Here is a 24,918-nt window from a genome sequence, read left to right as displayed (position 1 = left end):
GATGAAAATTTCTACGATTACAACTGTATGACGGGCCTAGAAAGCAGCCAATACAGACTGAGTCAAGAGAACAAAACTCTCCAGAACTGATGTGTCCAGGAGAACAAAAAAAGTGAGATCAATGTACTTCACTACATCGTGGTGACATATTAGCATTGCAACACAAGGGCAAGCACCTAAGAAAGAAAGCAAATGGAAAATGAAGCAATTATTACCAGAAAAAAGTACAGGTAACTTTGTATTTCAAAAATGTAATCATAGTATACCTGTGACTCAGCTTTGAAAAAATAATTACATAATCATCCTAATCTAAGCACTGAATATTTAGTCCCATATTATAACGTTGTAGTTACTCCAACATTGTAAAGAACAGGATCAGGGAAACTCTTGAGTGGAAGTTATGTGAGAGTGCTAAATCTACTTTTTCCATAGTAGGAAGTCAGCAGATCATTCCTAATACTGAAAAATCAATAAAAGGTGCTGTAAGCATGCTTCTTGGCAGAAAGGATAAACACCAATGTTGAGAGGAGAGTCCAACTGTGGGGCTGGTGACAAGAACTGAAAAGTAGCAGGACTGGGGGATCTTTTTTGCTATAAATCTTAGGTGGTCATTTCACTTGTATTGCTTTGATAAAAAAAGTTTTAATAATGAATCAATAGTTAAGAAGATCTGTAGATTTAGCTACAGATTTGAGAACTACTGGGTGAAAGAACAGGACAAGGAGCATCTGTCCCCATCACCGCAGATAGCATACACCTCCGTGTTTGCTTGGTTTTTATTGAAAGTATGCAATCAACTTATTATTTATAGAAGGATTTCTTTTCTTTAAATATAATTTATTGTCAAACTGGCTAACCTACAGTATGTAAAGTGTGCTCTTGGTTTTTGGGGTAGATTCCCGTGGTTCATTGCTTACATCAACACCCAGTGCTCATCCCAACAAGTGCCCTCCTCAATGCCCATCACTCATTTTCCTTTCTCCCCTACCCACCCTTAACCCTCAGATTCTTCTCTGTATTTAAGAGTCTCTTATGGTTTACTTCCCTCCCACTATCTTTGTAACTATTTTTTTTTGCTCCCTTCCCGTCCCCCATGAAGTTTTTCAAGATCTACATGTGAGTGAAAACATATGATATCTGTCTCTCTCTGACTGACTGACTTCACTCAGCATAATACCTTTCAGTTCCAACCATGTTGCTTCAAATGGTGGGATTTCATTCTTTCTCATTGCCAAGTACTATTCCACTGTATATACAAACCAGGCCTTCTCTATCCATTCATCAGTTGATGAACATTTAGGCTCCTTCCATATTTGGCTATTGTTGAAAGCACTAGCATACACCTTTAAAAGGATAATACTAGACATAGTTATATGCTCTCTCTTTGTTTTCTAACTATGATGGTTATTCATCAATAAAATTGTAGAGCTCCAATTATGTACCAAGCATTGTGAGAGGTTCTGAGTATATAACATGGAACTGCAGGATGGGGGCTTCTCTCTGGAGTCCAGGGGGAGATACAGATAGTAAGCACAGAAAACAAATTTAAAAACCATCTACAGGTGAGCACCTGGGTGGCTCAGCTGGTTGGGCATCCGACTTCAGCTCAGGTCATGACTTCACAGTTCATGGGTTTGAGCCCTGCATCAGGCTCTGTGCTAACAGCTAGCTCAGAGCCTGGAACCTGCTTCAGATTCTGTGTCTCCCTCTTTTTCTGACCCTCCCCTGCTCATTCTGTCTCTGTCTCTCTTTCTAAAATTAATTAATTAATTAATCAATTAATTAAATGTACAGATTGTGATAAATGCAAGGAAAGAAAGGAATAAGAAATGATGTGAGAGAAAGAATCAAAGGGCCAAGATTCACGTCTAAGCTTCACAGTTACATAGTATGAACTTCAGCAAATCCCAAAACCTTTCTGAGCTTCCATTTTTGGGTCTATTAATCACAGATGATACTTCTAACCTCACTGGTTCCTACAAGGATAAAGATGGAGTAGATGAGTGAATTTTCAATTTCTAAATTCCTATTATTATATAAGAGATTTACCCTTAGGGGAGCCATTGTCAGTTCTTAACTGGTTTCTTTGCCTGCTTCCTTAGGGTTCTATGGTGCACATTGCCAAAATATTGAGCCACCTAACCATTGTTTTCATTTTGATGTTCTTACGTTCAAACTTTGGCTAAAAGGTAAATCTAGTTTCTGAACTTGGCTTCAGGGCCCTTTAGAAATGTACAAGCAATTTAACTAGACTTTTCTTCCTCCTCACTGTTACCCTTCTCACTTCCCCTCCACAATGGAATATTTTATGCCTCTACATGTCGTTTATTTTTAATTTATATTACAGTAAAATTCACTTTTTTTGGTGTACAGTTCTATGAGTTTTGACTATTGCATAGTCATATAACCAGCACCACTATTAAGATGTGGAACAGTTTCAAATCTGCATGCCTGACAAACACACAGACACACACACACACACACACACACACACACACACACACACAGAATCTCCTTATATTACCCCTTTGTAGTCAGCCCTACCCCAACACAATCCTTATCTATTTTTCATTTCTATAGCTTTACCTTTTCAAAAACATCATAAATATAATCACCTAGTATATATCCTTTTGATTCTTACTTCATTCACTTAACATAATGCATTTGAGATTCATCTGTTATTGTGTATATTAGTAGCTTCTTCCATTTTGTTGCAGTGTAGTATTTCACTATTTATCCCTTTCCTGGTTGAAAGACATTTTTATACCAGCTTTTGGCAATTATGAATAAAGTTGCCATAAACATTCACATAAGGTTGTACTGTGTAACATAAATTTTCATTTTACTTGGAACGATGGGTTTGTTTTGTCATTCTGATAGATGTCTAGAAGTATTTAATTTACATTTCCCTAATGACTAATAATGTTGAGCATCTTTTGATGTGCTTATTTCAAATCCAATCCACATATTTTTTTTCTTTCTTTTTTTTCCAGAAGGCTCCATGCTCACATGGGACTTGAACTCATGACCTTGAGATCAAGAGTCATACACCCCACCAACTGAGCCAGCCAGGCACCCCAATCATGAGTCTTCTTTGGTAAAGTGTTTGATCAAAGCTTTTGCCCATTTTTAAAGCTGGGTTGTTATTTTGAACAGAAAGAACAAAGGTGAAGGATTCCTATGACCTTAATTTTAAGTCTTATAAAGCTACAGTAATCAAGAGAGTGGGGTATGGGAGAAAACAGACATGTAGATCAATTGAACAGAATACACAGTCCAGAAATACCCCATGTAAATATGGCCTATTGATTATTGGCAGAAGTGCACAAGCAATTCAGTGGAGAAAGAATGGTCTTTTCAACAAATAGTGCTGGAACAATTTAACGTTAACATGCAATTCTCTTCTGTGGCTTGTCTTTGACCCATATTTCACCCCCTATATAAAAACTAACTCCAAATAAATCTTAGACCTAAATACAAAATTTAAAACAAAAAACTTTTAGAAAAAAATGCAGGAAAAAATCTTTGTGATTTAACTTTAAAAAAAGACTTCTTAGATACAACATCAAAAACACAAAACATAAAAGAAAAAATTGGTAAGTTAGACTTGATCAAAATTAGAGAATTTTCTCTGTAATAGATACTGGCAGTAGAATGAAAAGATAAGCCAATGAAATAAGATAGACAGCCCAGGAATGAGCCCACACCTATATGGTCAATTAATCTTTGACAAATGAGGCAAAAACATACAATGAGGGAAATGGTGTTGGGAAAGCTGGACAGCTACCTGCAAAAGAATGAAACTGGACAACTATCTCACACCATACACAAAAACAAACTCAAAATGGATTACAGACCTAAATGGGAGACCTGAAACCATAAAACTCCAGAAAGAAAACATAGATAGTAATCTCTTGGACATTGCCCTTAGAAACATATTTATGAATATGTCTCCTCAAGCAAGAGAAACAAAAGTAAAACTAAATTATTGTACAACACCAAATTATGCTTTGCATAGCACAGGAAACCATCAACAAAACAAAAAGGCAACCCAGTGAATGGGAGAAGATATTTACAAATTATGTATCTGATAAGGATTTAATACCCAAAATATGTAAAAACTCATACACCTGAACATCAACAAAACAAATACTCAGAAACCAAGAGATAGACTCTTAACTACAGAGAACAAACTGATGGTTACCAGAAGGGAGGTGGGCAGGGAGGTGGGTAAAATAGGTGATGGGGATTAACAGTACACTTACCATCATGAGCACTAAGTGATGTATGAAATTTTTGAATCACTATATTGTACACCTGAAACTAATGTAATACTATATGTTAACCATACTGGAATTAAAACTAAAAAAATAATTTAAAAAAAGATTAAAAGGGGAAAAAAAGAGAAAAGAATTCCAAAGGTAATACCAAATGGGAATGTTCTGATTGGGAATGTAAATAATATAAGTGACAGTTTTGAATTAAAAAAAAACAAGCAGCAGCAGACATGAATAGATATCTTTCCAAAGAAGACATCCAAATAACCAACAGACACATAAAAATGTGCTCAACATCCCTCATCATCAAGCAAAATCAAACCCACAATGAAGTAACACCTCACACCTATCAGAATAGCTAGTATCACAAAGACAAGAAATACTAACTGTTGGCGAGGATGTGAAGAGAAGGGAACTCTCGTGCATTGTTGGTAGGAATGTAGAGTGGTGCAACCCTGTGGAAAACAGTATGGAGGGTCTTCAAAAATTAAAAATAGAAATACCACATTATACAGTAATTCCACTGCTGGGTATTTACACAAAGAAAGAGAAAACATGAATTCAAAAAGATATAGTCATTTCTATGTTTATTGCAGCATTATTTTTACTAGCCAAGATACAGAAGCCACCAAGTGTCCACGTGTAGATGAGTGGATAAAGAAGATATATAGATATGTAGATAGAGAGAGAGAATAGTATGTTATTCAGCCATAAAAAAAGAATGAGATTTTGTCATTTGTAATGACATGGATGGACCAAGAGGATATTGTACTAAGTGAAATAAGTCAGACAAAGACAAATATGATTTCACTTACGTGTGGAATCTAAAATACAAAAAAAAAAAAAAAGACAAAAAGAAAAACAAAAACTACCATAATCTTAAATACAGAGAACAACTGGTGGTTAGCAGAGGGGAGATAGGTGGAGAGATGGGTGAAATAGACAAGGGGGATTACGAGGTATAAATTTCTAGTTATAAAATAAATTAGTCATGAAGGTGAAAAGTACAGTATAGGAAATATAGTCAATAATATTATAATCACATGGTATGGTGACAGATGGTGACTGCGCTTACCATGGTGAGCTCTGAGTAATGTCTCGAATTGTTGAGTCACTATGTTGTACACTTGGAATATAACATAGTATGTTAATTATAATTCAGCAACAAAAAATTAGAAAAAAATGTTTTGAGAGAGAGTGTGCACGCAAGCAAGGGGATGGGCAGAGAAACAAGGAGAGAAAATCCCAACAAGTTCTGTGCTGTCAGTGCAAAGCCCAATGTGGCCTTGAACCCATGAACGATGAGATTGTGACCTGAGCAGAAATCAAGATTTGGACACTTAACTACGAAGCCATCAAGGCACCCCTAAAAAATTAGAAAAATCTGCTCTGTAAAAGATATTGGCAGGAAAATAAACTTGGCTTCAAGAAGATACTTGCAAGTCGCACATCCAACAAAGGGCCTGTAGCCGGTATAAAACTCTAGTTTTAAAGAAATACTTTCCATTCTTTCAGGCTCAACTCAAGTTCATCTCTATGAAAATATGATGATCAGATTAACTAGAATTCATGTCTGGACCACTAGTGAATGAATGAATATTTCTCAGCCATTATTATTTTCCTATAAAATAATATACTCTAATAAACATACGCTAGTATTCTGGTTCCCTTTTTGACCAAACCCTCTATGTATTTGCCAGATGCTTGTCATATTGCAGTATGTCACCATGGGATGACAGGAAATAAATAACAGAACCATGGATGGATGGGCTCGCCTTACAGACCCCCCCACTGCTCATTACAGCTTAGCTCTAGGAAGTTTATATCTAACAAAGGCAGGACTGAAAAGGGATATATTTTTATACCTTTTTCATACCTTCATGCCTTTATATTTGCATATAATGCCCTGCATGGATCTGTGAATGTGTATTTGTCTATTTACAGTTATACAAAGTTTTTAAAATTGAAAAAAATCTAATATATATTTCATTAATTTTGTTCAAATAGTAACTTTCCCACTCAGTTTTAGCTCTTACCAAATATACAATTGCATTATTATTTTCTTTTAACATCAAAAGCTTTGGCTTTGTGAAGACCATTTATTCTGACCTTGTTTTTCAAAAAACCTTGATATGCTAAATTTAAAAGCAGCTCCTTTAACCAAGGATCAACTGAAGAGCTCTTAATAAATTAATACCTTGGACAATGGTATTTCAGGGGCCCTGGAATATATGTAACCTTGATGATTCCCTCAAAGATTTGAAGATAATAGGTTTACTATATACAGGGTTCCCCCATACGTACATTAAAGGGAAGGTGGGCACATTCAGGGCGGTTAACATAAGTACAGTGCCTTTGTACAGGTCCTCACACTCAGAAAGGCCCCGTCCCTGACCGTCATCTTGAATTGTTTTTTAAGATTTTATTTTTACGTAACTTCTACACCCAACATGAGGCTCGAACTCACAACCAAGAGTCACATGTTACACTGACTGAGCTAGCCAGGCATCCCATCATCTTGAAATGTTTAATGATTCTATCTTTGAACTTGTATTTTGTAAATAAAGTCTAAAGGGACAACAGAGCATAGAAGTAAACAGAGATGTGTACAGTATGTATGACCACCTTCCTTTCCATTCTGTTTTCATTAGTATTCTCAGCACCTCATAAGCACAGCATTCCAGTGGACCCACAATGCATGGAATTCAACGAGTTTGAAGCTGTATGAGTGTAAGGTTCAGTGTGTTATGTCTGTGACTGAGTAAACAGATGCACTGACAATCTCGGGAAAGACCATACTTGTCATTCAAATCAAAACTTGCTTCAAACCAGAAAGAAGGCAGTGGCATTCTAAGAAACATGAGCATCCAAGGAATACTATTATATTCTTTCTTAGTGTGTCACTTCCTGTATTAGCCAATGACTCATACTAAAATGAAGACACAGGAGGAAAGGAAAGATAAGCATCATAGAGTTAACTTCCCTTTTTGTCCTTTCTTTTCAGAGAAAGCTAGAGAGGGTTGATAGATGTACACACATCAAGAAGCGAAATAAAAAGGTTGAGTTAGTTTTGTGTGGTTTTCATGAAACACATATTCACATACAAGCTACAAAATATGAATTCTGTAATTTTGGTGATTTCACATACAAGTGTTCTTACATTTGCACTAAAATTGGCACTATATAATAGAAAGATGAACAATGAAAGTCATGCTAATAACTTAAAATGAAAGATTCTCATTACAAATTGAGAGAGAGAGAGAGATGCTAAAGAAGAAAAGAAAAAAAGAACGCTTTTATTTTAGTACTACGAGGCATTTTTTCCTGCTTTTGGGCAAAGGGACAATTTCATCTTATATTGTGGGGTACTGACAGGCCTATCGGCTTATCTGAGAAAGAGGAGTTGCTGACAGGGCCATTCATGCGCCGGAGCCAATCTTCTCCCGCTGCTATGTAGTTGATAGTCATAATTCACAACTTGGATTGCTACAGAAGCTTCACAGAGGGCAGGGGGAATGTGTATCTCAGTAGTTTGCATTTGATTGCATTTCCAATTCTAAGGTAAAAAGAAATAAATTGAGATTATCATTTTACCTACATCATCTCATTCAGTGTAGGATATCAAAAGATGTGTATCAAAAGAAACTAAATATAGGAATATTTTTTCATTATTTATTTCTAGGGGCATTTTTGAGGAAAAAAAATTGAGTTTGTCCTTACTGGAATCATAGTCTGCTCTGTAACAGCATGATTGTCATTAAGAAGAAACTGAGTAAGTGAAGAAAAATGAAGATCCTTAAACAACTCATATTCAAAATTTTAATTCATCAGAAAGTATTATTAGTCTGAGTTATGGACATTGCCTTCTGGATCAATAGCAGTTCTATTTTTAATTTTTGAGGAACTTCCATACTGTTTTTCATAGTGGCCAAACCAATTCCCACCAATAGTGTGCAACGGTTCCCTTTTCTTCACATCCTCACCGACACTTGTTATCTTGATTCTAGCCATTCTAACAGGTATGAGGTATATCTCATTGTGGTTTTGATTTGCATTTCCCTGATGATGAGTGATACTGAGCATCTTTTCATGAACATCTCTTGGCCATTTGAATGTCTTCTTTGGAAAAATGTCTAGTTCCTCTGCCATCTTTTAATCGAATTTTTTGTCCTTGAGCTGCAGGAATTCTTCATATATTTTGGATATTAACCCCTTATCCAATATATGATTTACAAATACTTTCTCCCATTCAGTTGCCTTTTCATTTTTTAATTTTTTTTTAAACTGGGCAGAATCGTTTTGGTTTGATATAGTCCCACCTGTCAATTTTTGCTTTTATTGACACATCCAAAAAAATCATTCTCCAGACCAATGTCAAGGAGATTCTTCCCTATGTTTTCTTCTAGGAAGTTTACAGTATCAGGTCTTATGTTTAAGTCTTTAATCCATTGTGAGTTAAATTTTGGAGCGGTGTAAGATAATGGTCCAATTTCATTGTTCTCCATGTGTTTCTCCAGTTTTCCCAACACCATTTGTTGAATTATCCTTTCCCTATGAGTATTCCTGGCTCCCTTGTTACACATTAGTTGACCGTATACGTGGGGGCTTATTTTTGGGATCTCTATTCTATTTCATTGGTCTATGTGTCTATTTTTATGCCAGTACCATACTATTTTAACTATTATAGCTTTGTGGAAGTTTCATTCTTAAATAAATACTTTGAAATCTATGTTGCATTTTATGTTTATTACTTTACCAAGTGGCACTTTATTAATAGTTTCTAATGTGTACCAGCAGTAAACCTTCCATTTCACTGGGGGAAGGATAATAAACAATTAAGTAAATAAGACTGTTTTTAGATAGTGCTAAAATATGCAGAAAATGCAACAAAGTAATATAACAAATAGTATGTGTTACTAGGTGCAGAGATGGTCCTTGTTAATATTAGATAGAGTCTGAGAAGGTGACACTTGAAATGAAACTTGAAAGAACAATAGGAGCCAGCCATAGGAAGGTCTGGAAACGGAATGTTCTAGACAGTGACTAACAATGATTATAAAGCATAGCCCATGTAAAGGCTCTGAGATGGGAACAATTAAAACAGTTTTTTTTTAATGTTTACTTTTTGAGAGAGAAAGAGACAGAGTGTGAGGGGCCGGGAGGGGCAGAGAGGGGAGGGAGACAGAATCTGCAGCAGGCTCCAGGCTCCAAGCTGTCAGCACAGAGTGAGATGGAAACAATTTAAAGTGTCCCAGAAACAGAAAGAGGGCCAGTGTGACTGGAATATAATGAACCTAGGAGAAAGGAGGCAAGTATATATACTGCAAATTGAGCACGGCTTTATAAGAACAAAACTTTACACTTTATGCAATGAGAAGCCAACAAAAAGTTCAAAGTAAGTAGATAATGCCCTGTTTTACTTTTTTGAAAAAAAAGATCATTTATGGGGCTACATGAAGACTGAGTCGTAGAAGAGCAAGAGGGGGAACAAGGAAACTGCTGAAGTGATCCAGGGAGCAGTGATGGTGGTTGGTTTCGATTACCATGGTAACATTAGGATGGAAAACAGGTAAAGACCACAGGATGTATGAAGAAGTATCTTTACGGGGCGCCTGAGTGGCTCCGTTGGTTAAATGGCTGACTTCAGTTCAGGTCATGATCTCACGGTTTGTGAGTTCGAGCCCCGTCATCAGGCTCTGTGCTGACAGCCTAGAGCCTGAAGCCTACTTCGGATTCTGTGCCTCACTCTCTCTCTCTGTTCCTCCCCCTGCTCATACTCACTCTCTCTTTCTTTCTCTCTCTCTCTCTCTCAAAAATAAATAAACAAAAAAAAATTTTAAAGGTGACATTATTTTTGTAAGATAATAACTAAAAGATAAATGAACATAATTTTAACCAAAAAAATTACAAATATAATTCAACCTGATCCAACAATGATTTGTTACATAACATCTTCCTAGTTTTCTGCAGTATGAATCCTTACTCAGAAAGTATTTCTGCTGTCAAGAAGCACAAGAAGTATTATATTTGTGGAAATCTCTGTAATGATAAAATAATGTCCAATAAAGGGCAATTTTTAAAAGTTATCCAAAAATGAAGTCCATTAAAAACTTAAAAATAAAAATAAAAATTTCTTCTCTAAAAGAAGAAATAAAACTTTAGGAAAAGAGGTCTGGACTCTGCTCTCTCTCTGAAACTGTCAAACTATGGACATGAGGAGATTCAGATACCTCTTTTGGGTTCATTAAAAAGTCACAGAGTTCTAAATAATCACCAGGAATCCTGGAGTCCAGTATATAAAATTAATATGTAATTTATCTTAAGCAATCTTTAGAAAGAAGCTCCATGGCATGCTCTGGAAAGAAATAAAATTGGTATTGGAATGGGCAAAACCCCAAAAGCTACGCAGTTATGGGCTAAATTGTGTCTCCCCTAGATGAGCATGTTAAAGCCCATACCTCAAAATATGACTTTATTAAGAGATGGGACCTTTAAAGAGGTGATTAAGTTAAAATGAGGCCATTGGAGTGAGCCCCAATCCAATTTGACTTGGAGTTCTTATAACAAGAGGCCATTTGGACATAAACAGAGACACCAGGGATGCATACCCACTGAAGAAAAGACCATATGAGGACACAAGAAGAAGACAGCCATCTGCAAGCCAAAGAGAAAGGCCTCAGAAGAAACCAAGGCTGCCAACACCTTGATCTTGAACTTCTAGTCTCCAGAACTGTAAGAAAATAAATTCTTGCTGTTTAAGCCACCCAGTGTGTGGTATTTGTTTATGGCAGCCCTAGCAAACTTATACATAAGCCAAGGCATTGACTCACACCCATAATGTCAGCTCAATAATATTTTCAACATAAAATAAACACAATCTCTTAAGACTTGATACAATGAAAATAAAACAAAAAAGAAAAATAGCCAAATGAATGCGAGAGATATATTTAGAAGCACCATAAAAGAATCAAAGCTGTAGAAGTATGATGCTTGCAATAAGCAATGTCAAAAGATAATAATGTGTCATTAAAGGAAATACATTACATGCAAGCTAAAATCTGACAGTGTTAGAAGTTTAGTGTATGGAAGCTTCTGCTGGAATCACACACGTTAAGTGGACAAAGCAGTTCTCCAAAGAAGGGATGGATGCTAATCACTCCATAGACTATGGCCAGCAGCTACGGAAAGACTACTCAGGGTTCACTAAGAGGACCGATAATGTGGGGCTTCTGTGTGGTGTTTTCCATTTCGGAACATTAGAACATTTCTCCAATTAAATTTTTCCTAAAAGGCTGTCTGTAAGTCGTATTTTTGGGAATGTGTGTGTGCCTGTGTGTATTACAGATAATCACTATCTGTTGTAAGTTTTATCACGAGATTTACAATCAGACTTCAGAGAGTCCATGTGCCATAAAATTGTATGGAAAATTGGAAGATGATGTATATGGCTGTGTACAATAAGGCACACTTTTCTAAGGAGAATGGGTGAGTCAAAGCTCCAGCTCTGGAGACAACCGGCCACGGTGAAATCATTGCTGGGTGATCTTACTCAAGATTATTTAAACTGTGTACTTCAGTTTCCCAATATGTGACATGAAGATAATAACACAAACAACTTCAAATTTATTTGGTTTGAAAATAAATACACTAATATGTATAAAATGCTTAGAATGGTAAGAGTTCACTAAACATTTGCTATTGTTATTTCAATGGCACTCTTGTTTCACAGTCAAGTTCAAATGCCTAAAAAGGTTACATAAAACATATTTAAAGAAATCCTGTTGTGAATCCTTTTTAAAATAAACTTAGACTAATCACATCCATATGTTTTTGTTTTCTGAATCTGGATGTTCATACTAAGTTTCAAACCACAGTGCAGCAATAATGACCATCCGTATTAGGTGTGTTAAGGAAGATCTATCAGTGGAGCACCTGGGTGGCTTAGCCAGTTAAGTGTCCTACTTAACTCAGGTCATGACCTCATAGTTTGTGAGTTCAAGTCTCAAGTCGTGCTTTGTGCTTTGTACTGACAGCTCAGAGCCTGAAGCCTGCTTAAGATTCTGAGTCCTCCTCTCTCTCTGCCCCTCCCCTATTCATGCTGTCTCTCTCTCTCTCAAAAATAAACATTAAAAATTTTTTTAAAAAGATCTATCAGAAACCTTGATAAGCCAGCTTTCATTCATATGACAAAGGCATTCTTTATAAATCTTTTTTTTAGAGGGTGAGCCTGAGCTTTTAGTAGTTAGTGATGTTAATGAGTGTTCGAATTTAGAAAGAACTCTTAGGTACTCAGTCCATCACTAATTGTATACAATACATAGAAATTGCCTTTTCTATAGCAGTCATAAATTGGATTTAGTCCCCGACAAACTTTTACTTATCTCCTCTTCCCAACCTGGAGTGAACCACTCACCTGTTCCAAAAGCAGATGGAGGTAAATGTTTTACTTCTTTGTCCTACCGCAAATGCCTCTGAGTCTTCCTAGGGTCTTGTTACAGAATGCTATCACATGCACTATTGGGTTCTAGTAAAAATAATATAAACTGAGTACTTATATGCTCAGATACTTACCAAGTGTTTTTATACACAGTCTCACTTAAGTGATATTTAAAACCCAATGGGATAAGCACTAATATTATCATATGTGAAAAAAAGCAGAGACGTTAAATACATGATTCATGGTCTCACAACTTGTTAGTAGGGGTACTGTGACTTGAATCTAGGTGATCTAATGCAAGAATCACTTAGTCACCATCCTGCCTTCCAGTTAGGCCTATTGATTCAGAAGAGGAGGAGTGATTTTGAGAGGAAAGGAGGATGTGTGGAAAATGATGAAACAGTAAGGAAGATAAGATCTTTTAAAGTAAAAAAAGAACATAGCTATATAAAAATCCCTTTATAGCTTTAAAAATCAGACAGACCTAAATTTCAGGACATGTTCCACAATTTCTCACCTTGAGGAAACTACTTAACTAATCTTAATGAGGATAATAAGAGCACCAACTTCATAGGGTTGTTGAGAGGATTAAATGGCCGAATGCACATAAAATGTTTATCATGGTGCCTGGCATTTAATAAATGCTCCATAAATGCTAGTCGCTGTTACCATTATTTTTAGTCTGGAGCTTCACACCCTCAAATACCCTTTTTCCTTCTGTGTCTCTGGTCTAAGTAATTCTTCCTGCAGTGCTGAGCTGGACTTGAGCCCTACTGATAAAAGCTCCAGGCAACCAGTGATCTTCACTTTCTTCCCGCAGTTCTACTTGCCACCCACTACATCCCCACAGATTCAGTGCCGGATTATAGATCTGGATCCACACATTTTAATTTAGAACCTTTCCTTTTATCTGGGTTTGCAGCACATTGTGTCAAATTCCCAAATGATAACTTTAGAGTTTGCTGCAAAGTCCTTATCATAGCTTTCAGAAAACTTAAAGTTGTTCCTAGGGGAACAATCATTGCTTTGCATTTCATTATTGAATAGAAAATATAGAAGAATAATACCAACTTTTAAATGAAATTATTTGCCTGGAAGGGGAGTATAAATGTGAAAAGGAGAGCACCTCATTATCACTCTTTCAAGCTGCTAGAATGAAACTTGAGTCATTGCATATTCCAACATCAAAAACTCTCTTGGATATACTAAAGAACATCATTATGCACACAGCAATAACATGAGCACATTATTAGAGGGAACCACTAAGAATAAAAGGTTGCCAAGACAGATTTCTAAAATGTATAATATAATAAGCTCATTAATAAGTATTGTAAAATCGCTCTAGGACTTTCCAAGTGAAACTGAATTCCTTGGGGTTTTTAACTAGTCAGGGGCATTAATTTTATTTTTTTCTGTTTAGCTAAAGGATCCGTATCTTTTTGCTGACCCATGCAGGAATGTTTCTACCAGTGTCTATCTAAACATAAAGAAATATTTGATTATGGTATTGGTATTTATCAGGGTACAATTAGAAAAATAAATGGAATTAGGCTTCTTCTTAAAGATGTGGGGAACTGACAAAAGGCTTTTGAATAAAGAATAAACATATGAAGTCATGCTCCCCCATCTCGTTAAAATCATCTAAGTTGCCTTCATAAAGCAGAAACTCCTCTAACTTCAGAACATTTAAGAATTGTTAACAATTCTTGATACATATCTTTTAAAAGTAATCTCTACACCCAACATGGGGCTGGAACTCACAACCCTGAGATTAAGAGTCATATGCTCTACTGAGCCGGCCAGGAACACCAATTCTTAGGAACCTAGTCATAAAAGGTTTTTTTTAAGCCAATAACTGTACACTAAGAAATACACATACTAGTTAGTCAAAGGTTTTCTTAGTCAATAGCCGCACATTTAGAAATACACATACCAGTTCATTTTTCTTGTTATTTCCATTTACTTCTATTTTCATTACCATTTACTTCTGTTTGCATTTGCATTGCGCTTTGGGCTCTACGCCCAAATGTTTAATGTTTGTGGTTCTTATGCTGTAGCCTTTTTCACCCTCTCCTCCGTCCTTGTGTACTTAAAAAAGTCTGAATTAAGTAGCTCAGTTGGCCACAGTATAGTTGGTAGAGCAATTGCTGATCACTAAGACTGCTGGCTCTGCTTGAAGAAATCCAGGTGCCATATTCGGCCGAGTGCTTTGGGAATTGCAAAGGTAACTTTCAAATGCTTCCATCACATCAAATATTCTACAGCAACAATTAGAAACAAAACCAGGGGTTCACACAAGAAACAACTGGAAAATAGTAAGAAAACTAAAATCGTAGGGCTTTGTTGTTTTTTTTCTTTTTGTCACGCAACAAAAGCAGTGGAATTTTGGGCAAAACCGACCGCGGTGTTTGAGATACTTAAAAATCGGACTTCAAAGAGAGCCAGACCGTGGAGTCGGGTACAGAAGCCAGAGCTTCCCCCTCACCTCCTCGCCTTCTCACAGCTTCTGCTCCAGCTCCGTGGCCTCGGGCTTAACGCAGGGCCTGCGCCTCCCCGGCGACCCGTGTGCCGGCCCCAAGGTGGGCGGCTCCCGGCGGTCGGCCTGTTCCAACCACAGAGAGGAGCCCCCCCCCTCCGGCGTCCTAGAGCGGCCGCGGGAGGCACGCCTGGGGCAGGGGTCGCGGGTTGGGGAACTTTGAGCCAGGTTCCGCACCCCGTTCCTGGTCTTGGAGGTGGCGGAGCTTCTGGCCTTCTGGGCCCTCTGTTCACGTGAGTCCCCAGGCCAGGATGCGACTCCCAGGCGGAGCGGCTCCCTTCCAGGAGCGGCTTTCCCTCCTCCCCCGCTGGCCCTGGAAGGTCCGCTGCGCGACCTCGGCGCGGCTTCGCGCCGGGGGACTCCTTGGAACCGCAGAAAGGAACTAATTCTAGGGAAGGACGCGGGGAAGTCCGAACCGCGGAATGCGAGCCTGAGGGCCGCCGCCTGGGGTAACCGGGAAGGATCCGGCCGGGGAAGTGGACATGGCTGTCAAGAGGCCCGGCACTGTTGTTCTGTTGTTAGTTTTCTAGACTGCAATACCGGGTTTAGTACTTCTCTGGTTTTGTGCAAATGAAATGAGATAATGAATGTGTATTTCAGCAAGTGCTGTTTGTTGAGTGCTTCCTTTGGGGCTGGCACTGTTAAACAGTTAACACAAGCCTATCCATTCGTTCAGTACATGCTTATTGATTACCTACCATATATCAATACCGCAGGGCACTGGAGATGAAGGCCCACGTGTTGTGAGAAAAACTGTCAGGGTCCCCGCCCTTCTGCCCTTCTAAAGTTTATTTAAGGATGAGAGGTTGATTGATGTATGGAAGAGGGAACTAACACCAAACACATTATTTAATTACAACGTTGAGAGTTTATTACTGGGAGATACCTAAGGAGAGGGGATGGAGATGGGGAAGAGGAGAAAAGAGAAGATTTTCCTGAGGAAGTTTTATATCAACTGACAACTGAATGATGAGGAGTAATCAGCTAGCCTTAAAGGCTATTCTAGTCATAGGGAATAGCATGTGTGAGGACTTAAGCTGGAGGACGCTAGTATTTTCTTAACACCAACAGTGGGACTCTCTCTACCTAGTATGTTCTCTGCCCATTATCTTCAGTGGCCTAATAGTAGGGCAGCGAAGCTGGCAGATAATTTTGGTTCTAATAGTCTTTCCTTATAGAAAGCACCATACAGTTTTTTCCAATCTCCAGTCTGTTCAAAATAGATATTTTTGAAAATCTGAAAAAAATAGTATATCATCTATGGCTTCTTATTGCTTTCTAAATCAAATATAATAGTCACCTTCTTATCTGTACAAGATAAGGCCCAGGATCCCAGTGGATGCCTGAAACCTCCTAACCCTTTACATATGTGTGTGTCTACATGTGTGTGTATATATACATATGTGTATATATATGATTTTTCCTATACATACATATGATAGGTTATAAATTAGTCACAGTGATTAAAAATAATTAATAAAACAATTGTAACAATGTAATAACAGGTGTATGTGGTCTCTCTATTTCTCTCTTCCCCTCAAAATACCTTCTTGTCCTGTTCTCACCCTTTTCTTGTGATGTGAGATGATACCTATGTGATGTGATAAAGTGAGGCAAATGACAAGAAGGGAGGTGAGTGACATAGGCATTGTGACATAATGTTAGGCTACTTGCTAACCTGATATGTCAGAAGGAGTCACATCTAACTCTGGACCACAGCTGATCATGGGTAACTAAAACCACAGAAAGTAAAACAGAGGATAAGGGCACGACTACTGTGTAAACAACTAACTTGCTGGAAAAGTTCTCTGTCAAACCAAAGACCCATATTCAATTCCAACTTCTGTTCTGCTGCTCTCTCCACTAGATCCTTCAGTTGATGTTGACTTCTTTTGGAACCATGTACTCGTCTCAATTCTCTAATCCCCCGGCTATTCAGAGCATGGTACAGTATGAAGCATCCTGATTCCTGGAATCCCAAATATCTTCATATCTCCACAAAGTGTTTATTTCTTAACCACTTCCAGCTAGCACAGTAGAGTAATATTGGCACTTTAAATAGTTGCAGTTATAGGCAGAGTTTTAAAAGAACTCTATCACAGGGTGCCTGGGTGGCTCAGTCGATTGAGCATCAGGTCATGATCTCAAGGTTTGGTTCATGAGTTTGAACCCTGGGTGGGGCTCTGTGCTGACAACTCAAAGCCTGGAACCTGCTTAGGATTCTGTCTTCAGCTCTCTACCCCTCCCCTGTTTACACACACACTCTCTCTCTCTCTCAAAAATAAATATTAAAAATTTTTTAAGAACTCTGTCCCAATCTAACATATAAATTATTGTGGACTGATTCTTTTTCTTCCCACTCAGGAGCCTTTCATCTCCTACCCCAGATGACAGCCAGGCATTTCAGAGCTAGTTAATGGTAACAGGATGGAGACTGACTCAAGTTCATCCCATCTAATTTCTGCCTTAAGGGAGATTGTGTGCATGTCTTATTCTTTAATTTCCTTTGCTTATCACTGCTCACAACACTGTAATTCTAATTTAGACACCTTCTAGACATTCATATCCATTACTTCTTTCTTGTTTATGATTAGAACATTACTTTTATTGAGGTTCCTGGGTGGCTCAGTTGGTTGAGTCTGACTCTTGATTTCAGCTCAGGTCATGATCTCAGGGTAGTGGGATTCTCTCTCTCTCTCTCTCTATCTCTCTCTCTCTCTCTCTCTCTCGTTCTCTCTCTCCCTCTGCCCCTCTCCCTTGTTCATGTGTTCTCTCTAAGAAAAGAAAATGAAACAATACCCAAAAAACTTTATCAATCTGTTTTATTTGTGAACCCAAATATAGATCTAATCATGAGACTGGCATAAGCATAGTACTAGGATACTAGTAATACTAGCTACGTGTTCCTCCTCTTTATTCCCATCACATCCTGTGGATATGTCTGTAATTGTGTTTGCTACATTGTGTTATGACCAGTTGTTTGTGTTATTCTCTGCTCATTAATTAGACTTGTTTGAAAATAGATTGAGTCTTTTTTCCGCCATTTGTTTTCACTGTGCTTAGCACAACGCCTGGTACATTAATAGATATGCATTGATTGTATTTTGAATGGGGGGAAAAAAGCAATTCGTTGTTAAAGTTTTTTAAGTGAAATAGATATAAAGTATGAACATGCCTAGAAATTACCGTCAGAATCTGCACACACCTTCACCTGTCTTTCTATCCTCTAAATAAATATACTTTCCCTCAAACATTAAAGAATAGTAGTAAAATGAATTCTTACTCAATTTTTTTCTCTTGAGTTGAGGGGTGTGTGTGTGTGTGTGTGGATGTGTACTTGTATTTAAAATAAAAAGAGCAAGTTCCCATTTTATGAAAAGAAACAGTCTCAGAACATTAAAAATAGTAATACTTTCAGTGAAAGACAACCGGTATTAAAACCCAGTTCTTTCTGATACCAAAACCAGTGTTCTGTCTTTGGTAGAAACTAAACTTTGTGAATAAAATCATGCCATTTGCAGCAACTGGTCTAGAACTGGAGGGTATTATGCCAAGTGAAATAAGTCAGTCAGAGAAAGACAGATATCATGTTTTCACTCATATGTGGATCAGGAGAAACTTAACAGAAGACCATGGGGGAGGGGAAGGGGAAAAATAGTTACAGAGAGGGAGGGAGGCAAACCATAAGAGACTCTTAAATACAGGGAACAAAGAGAGTTGATGGGGGGTGGAGGAGAGGGGAAAGGGCTGATGGGCATGGAGGGGGGCGCTTGTGGGGATGAGCACTGGGTGTTATATGTAAGCCAATTTGACAATAAATTATAATTAAAATTAAAAAAAGAAACTAAACTTTATATTTTTCTTATGGCTCAAGTAATGTAATGAATGGTAGAAAAAAAGCCCAGAAATTTCAGATAAGCAAAATAAAAACAAAAAAAACCTTAAAATTCATCCATGATTTCAGCATTCCAGACCAGCCATTGTTAACATTTTTATACACCTATGTGTATATTTATATATATTACATACACTCACTTTTTCTTTTTACAGAAATGGAACCACACTAGTTTTAATCTTTTTTGCTTAACAATATGTGGCAACCCCTCTCTCGGCTCATTTATTCTAGGGTTTTTGAACCTCAGTTTTATTGACACTTGAGGCCAGATCATCTTTTTGTAGTCAGGGAGCTTTCCTGTGCATTGTAGGATATTTAACACCATCTCCGGACTTTATCCAGTAGATGCCATTAGAACTTCCCTCAGTTCATTGCCCCAATAAAAAAAAGTCTCTAAACATTGTTGCCAAATGACCCCTGGGGGACTAATTAGGTAATTAATATAATAATATATCTGAATACATAACTTTAATCATTTTTTCCCTCAATTTCTACCTACCTAATGGCTACTAGAAAATCAATTGTAAATGCTTGACTTTTTTATTTTTACATATTCTTTTAGAAATAGTTATTATCAAATGAATATTTGAAAATTTTAAAAATTAGATGTTTAACACTTTTGTTAAACTGAAGTAATGCCATCACACTCAGACGTGTTTTTATCATCTTAGAATATGTCCTCTTTATAACCCATGGATTTGTTACCGTTTAAAATTTAAAAGTTGACTTTGAGTGAACAAAGGAAAAGTTACCTCAAAGTAAAGACCTAGTAGCATTATAAGAGCATTAGGACTGATAGCCTTTGAGAGAAATGAATTTGCTAAATAGGTGATAAAGTTTCTATGCACACATAAAACGTATTTGACAGATTTTTTATCATTATAACCTCTTTTGTATTTTTAGTTTTCAAGACCTCTAAAATAAGGATATTCTTTTTGTTTTTTAAGATTATCTATGTATTTTGAGATAGAGTGTGAGCAGAGGTGGGGCACAGAGAGATAGGAAAGGAGAAAGAATTCCAAGCAGACTCTGCACTGTCAGCATAGAGCCCAACATGGGGCTCAAACCCACGAACAACGGGATCATGACCAGAGCCAGAATTTTAGTCAGACACTCAACCTGAGCCACTCAAGCGCCCCAATAAGGATATTCTTCTACCAAAAATTCAAAAACATCTCTCAAAGGCCTTTAAAAAAATTCAGGGGAAATTTTTAGGGTTTGTTATATTTTACTTTAAAAATGTTTTATTGTTAAATATAACATATATCTAGAAAATTGCATGAACATAAGCATGAGTTAAATGAACAAACTACTGTTAACATTGTGTAATCACCAACTCAGGTCAAGGGATAAATCACTGATAAAGCGCAAGAGGCACCCCCGCTTCCACATCCGCTCCCAGGTTCCCATCCAGAGTCCTCTCTCCCTCTTCCTCTCTCCTGCTTCTCCCTCCTCTCTGTTCCTCATTCTCCTCTTTCTTATTTTAGTAAGAAACATTATGTAGTTACTTCCTTGTTCTTTTTATTCTTTTACCATCTAAGTGTGCATTTGTTTACATTAGAGTTTAGTTTCACTTGTTTTTAAAATTTATATACATAAATCAAAACTGTAGACTTTTCTCTTTAGGCCAACATTATGTTTTTAAGATCCATCTGTGTCACGCCTTCCACTAGAAATCATTTGTTTTCATTTGGTGTATTGTTTTACACTGTATGAAATATATTGTGACCCTTGACAAACATTTAATTGTTTCAGGTTTTTGACCAATGATCATTCTTATGCACATGTGCTGGTAACCAGATACACACTTTATGCTGAGTATATAGGCAGAAACTGAATTGCTACAACATAGGAAACACATTCATCAACTTTGTGGCATGACACAAAATTGCTTCCCAAAGTGGTTCTACCAATTTATACATTCTACCATCAATGTGTGAGAGTTCTCATTCCTCTGCATCTTTGCCAACACTTGGTATTTTTAGTCTTTTTTAATATTTAGCCATTTCTGTGGTGTTTTCCTGACTAATAATGAAGTAGAATGCCTTTTTGTGTATTTATGAAAGATGTACTGTTTGATAGTATCTGGTCAAGTTTATTGCCCACTTTTTCTTTTTCTTTTTCTTTTTTTAATTTATTTTTGAGAGACAGAGAGAGACAGCGTTAGCAGGGGAGGGTCAGAGAGAGAGGGAGACACAGAATCGGAAGCCGGCTCCAGGCTCCAGGCTCTGAGCTAGCTGTCAACACAGAGACTGACTCGGGGCTTGAACCCACAAACTGTGAGATCATGACCTGAGCCGAAGCTGACGCTTAACCAACTCAGCCACCCAGGTGCCCCTACTTCCCACTTTTCTATTCAGTTTTCCTACAGTCTTTTTCTTAATTTTTTGTAATAAATATTTTTCTCAATGAGTTATTTCTGTTTCACTCTGTGACTTTTCACTCTTTAATTCTTTGCTTTTCTAGGTATTCTGTATTAGGTATATCTCTTGTGTGTAGCATTTAATTAGATTTTGTTTCATAATCTTTTTGAGTGTAATTTTGTTTCCATAGATAAATTTATTGATATAATAGACAACTCTTAGGTTTTCTAGTTTCTATCTTTTCCTATTTATGACCTCTATATTTTTGTTTGTATTTTATATTTTATGTGTGTGTTTCTTCTGAAAATGTAAAACAAAATTGCATTCTAGGTTGTTTTTAGGCTAAAATTTACCATAACTTTATATACCTTATTTTCTATTTCTTTTTCCTTTATACATATTCCCAGCCATGAATAATAGCCCCCGCTTTCCACTCCCTGCCCTCTAAGACCTGAGTTTAATTAACTTCATTATTTTCTATGTTTTCTAATGTTTACTTTTATATTTTGAAAGGTGGTTGTACATTTATGACTTGAACTGTCAGCTTTAAAACCTGACTTTATAACCTCTGCTGCAATATAGAGGAAAATCAACATCTTCCACACACCCTACTTCCCCCCCCTTTCTCCTCTCCTCTGTTATTTGTAACATTGTTTCTACATTGTCATGATCCATATGCTTTACATTCTAACCATAATTTCCATGGTTGTTTTAATCTTAGTCTTAAATGGATTCAATGCTTGCAAACACTGTTGGAAACAACATTAACTTCCAAGGGTTTTCAAGATGATCAAATGAAAATATTGAGTCAACCTTCATGAAACTGAACTGAGCATTTAGTTGAATGCAGGCCCTGTGCCAGATACCTGAGAATACAGAGACAACATTTCCTCTACCTTAGCAAGCTCCCGTGACTCATGGAAACACAGACAAACCATTCTGGCATGATAGGAGGCATGCTCCAGACCAGTGAGAAGGTGTTCCTAACCCAGACTTGGGGATGAGGCAAAGAACAAGTTCTTGGAGGTGATGGAAACTGATGATGGTGTATAAGGCATTCCTGGCCTGCACAAGAGCACAGACAGAGGCATGAGACAATATCCAGGTTTAGGGATTTGAAGTAGTCCTGCATGTCTGCACTTGAACATAAACTGTAGGGGGGAAAGAGAAGTGATAGGGCTGAGGAAACAACACGAGGGGAGTCAGGAAGGCCATGTGGAACTACTGTGAAGATTTTTTTAAGTTTATTTATTTATTTTAAGAGAAAGAGCACACGCGGGAAAGGGGCAGAGAGAGAACTCCAATCTGGCTGTGTGCCGACAGATCATGACCTGAGCCAAAATCAAGAGTCTGATGCTTAACCAACTGAACCACACAAGGGCTCCGAACCACTGTGGAGTCTTACATAAAGAAAAGACTAGTTGAGAATACAGCATGAAGTTCCCACTTAACTGAAATTTTAAAACTCAACAAGTCAAACCAAGTAGGTGGTGAGAGGAGCTCCAGGGACAGCAGGGCACAGAAGAGGGCAGGCAGAGGCGGGTGGGGGAGGACAGCTTCCTCCACCTGGCCCGGGGGCTTAGGGACAGACACCTGATGAGCCCTGCCTGAGGTTCTCAGTGCCTCCCGTGATTGTGCAGCCAGCTGAAGGCCGGCTCAGAAGCTGAATGACTGCTAGCACGTGCCAGGTCTTGGCTTAGGGCTATAACAGCAACACTGGGGGCCTATCTATGCATACCTTGTGGGTGAACTTGTTGAATCCCTCCCCAACTGGGGAAGGAGGAGGGACAGACTGAGGGACTTCTTTCTCTACACCATTCCTATCAGTTCTCTACTCTAGGCCCACATTCCCATCCTTTAAACCACTTGGAGACAACGGCCATGTCTCCAAAGCTCTGGAAATAAATGGGCATGGAGCTGGGTCAGCATTAGGCACTTTATCAGCAATATCTACAACTTTTGCCCAGGTTCCTGTTTTTTAAACTCCTGAACTGCTCTTCAGATTAGCACAATTTTAATAGAATTAGAAAGAAAAGCAGCAGCAGCAGGTGGTCAGATTTGCATTCATCTTATGGAACCACTGGCAGCAGCAAGGACGAGGCCAGAATGGAAGGAGATTAGTTGGAAAGTCACCTCTGTTATAACAACGTTGATTCTTTGTTAGACTGACACCAAGATTTTAAACCCTTCATGAGGAGAGACTGAAAATGAGCTAGAATGAGGTTGATGCATCCTAGTAACTTCCACTGGGTTACTGAGGCCCCAGGAGAGATTATTTAAAATGGAATTGTCCAGACTTTAGGAAATGAGCTTATATTGGCCAGTGTATTCGGATATGATTATCTGTGGGGGCTGGGTCATATCCCTATTAGGGAGGTGGTGAAGTTTTGTCTGCAAGGAATTTAAATTCTTCTGTCAGTCTTACGGAGGATGGAAACCAGTAGTTCTCAGACAGGTGAGGGGAAGATCTCCTGTTTCTGGAACCAGCATCCATTTGGAATGGATTCCAAGTCCTGGAGATTTCCTGGGGTGTTTCTAGAGCAGAAGCCATCCTGGCCAGGGAAGACTGGCTCAGAATGAGATTCCTGTATGGAATCTCTCATGAGTCTGGGACTGTGCATGTTGTGTGTATCTATCTCATTCTACATCCTTTATTTTTATTCTTAAACCTGCAGTAAAGTTTAGTCAAAAGTCGTAGTCTGTATTCAGTTACAGTGTGGGGAATTCGGGAAGGGCTTAGCCTGTGCTTCAGAAAGAGATTAAAGGTGAGAGCAGTGTACCTCCTCCTTGAGATCAATGTGCTAGTAATAGTTTGCGGACAGCCATGTCTGGCTGAGCAGTCAGTGGGACCTCGCAGGCAGACATGGCTGCTTCAGCCTTAATGGGCACAAGGACCCTGTGGGTCTCCCCAGGAGACCATGTGACAGAACCTTGGGACCTCTTGGAAGCAGTTGACAGGTAATTTGATGACAGCTGATGTCTGCGAATTAGTCAGGATTGAAGCTATTCTAATTTTTGCACTAAGAAAAAGGGATTTCCTTATTTTCTAGCCACAAGACGGTGTGACTGTGGACAAGAGAGTCACAAAGTAATCCCAACAAATAAGAATGAGGCCAAACCAATACAGTGGTGCTGAGGGCAGAGGGTGGGAGGGAGGAATATTGAAGACAGAAAATCAGCAGGATTGTTCATTTGTTTTGTTTTTTTTTAATACATTTTTAAACGTTTACTTATTTTTGAGGAGGGGGGCAAAGAGAGAGGGGCACAGAGGATCCAGAGAAGGCTTTGTGCTGACAGCCAAGAGCCTGATGCAGGGCTTCACCTCAGGAACCATGAGATCATGACCTGAGCCAAAGTGGGAAGCTCAACCAACTGAGCCACCAGGGTGCCCCATCGTTATATATTTTTAA

At 38.1% G+C, this 24,918-nt stretch overlaps 1 protein-coding gene across 1 annotated transcript; it reads right to left on the bottom strand.

The window, feature by feature from the left end:
• Window positions 1-7,545: 7,545 nt before the first annotated feature.
• LOC115293482 (translation initiation factor IF-2-like) lies at window positions 7,546-24,059 on the bottom strand. Its single transcript, XM_029941236.1, has 5 exons — window positions 23,934-24,059; window positions 15,200-15,762; window positions 14,648-14,972; window positions 12,691-12,801; window positions 7,546-7,833 (listed from the first exon to the last, which is right to left on the bottom strand). Exons 1-3 carry the CDS (start codon window positions 24,057-24,059, stop codon window positions 14,828-14,830), a joined length of 834 nt encoding a protein of 277 aa, XP_029797096.1. The 3' UTR covers window positions 7,546-7,833; window positions 12,691-12,801; window positions 14,648-14,827.
• Between the last annotated feature and the right edge of the window lie 859 nt (window positions 24,060-24,918).

This window comes from Suricata suricatta, chromosome 6 (assembly GCF_006229205.1).
Source record: "Suricata suricatta isolate VVHF042 chromosome 6, meerkat_22Aug2017_6uvM2_HiC, whole genome shotgun sequence".
Classification (NCBI taxonomy): Eukaryota; Metazoa; Chordata; class Mammalia; order Carnivora; family Herpestidae; genus Suricata; species Suricata suricatta.
The sequence above is the reverse complement of the archived record's forward strand: the minus strand, read 5'-3'. Positions and strand labels throughout refer to the sequence as shown.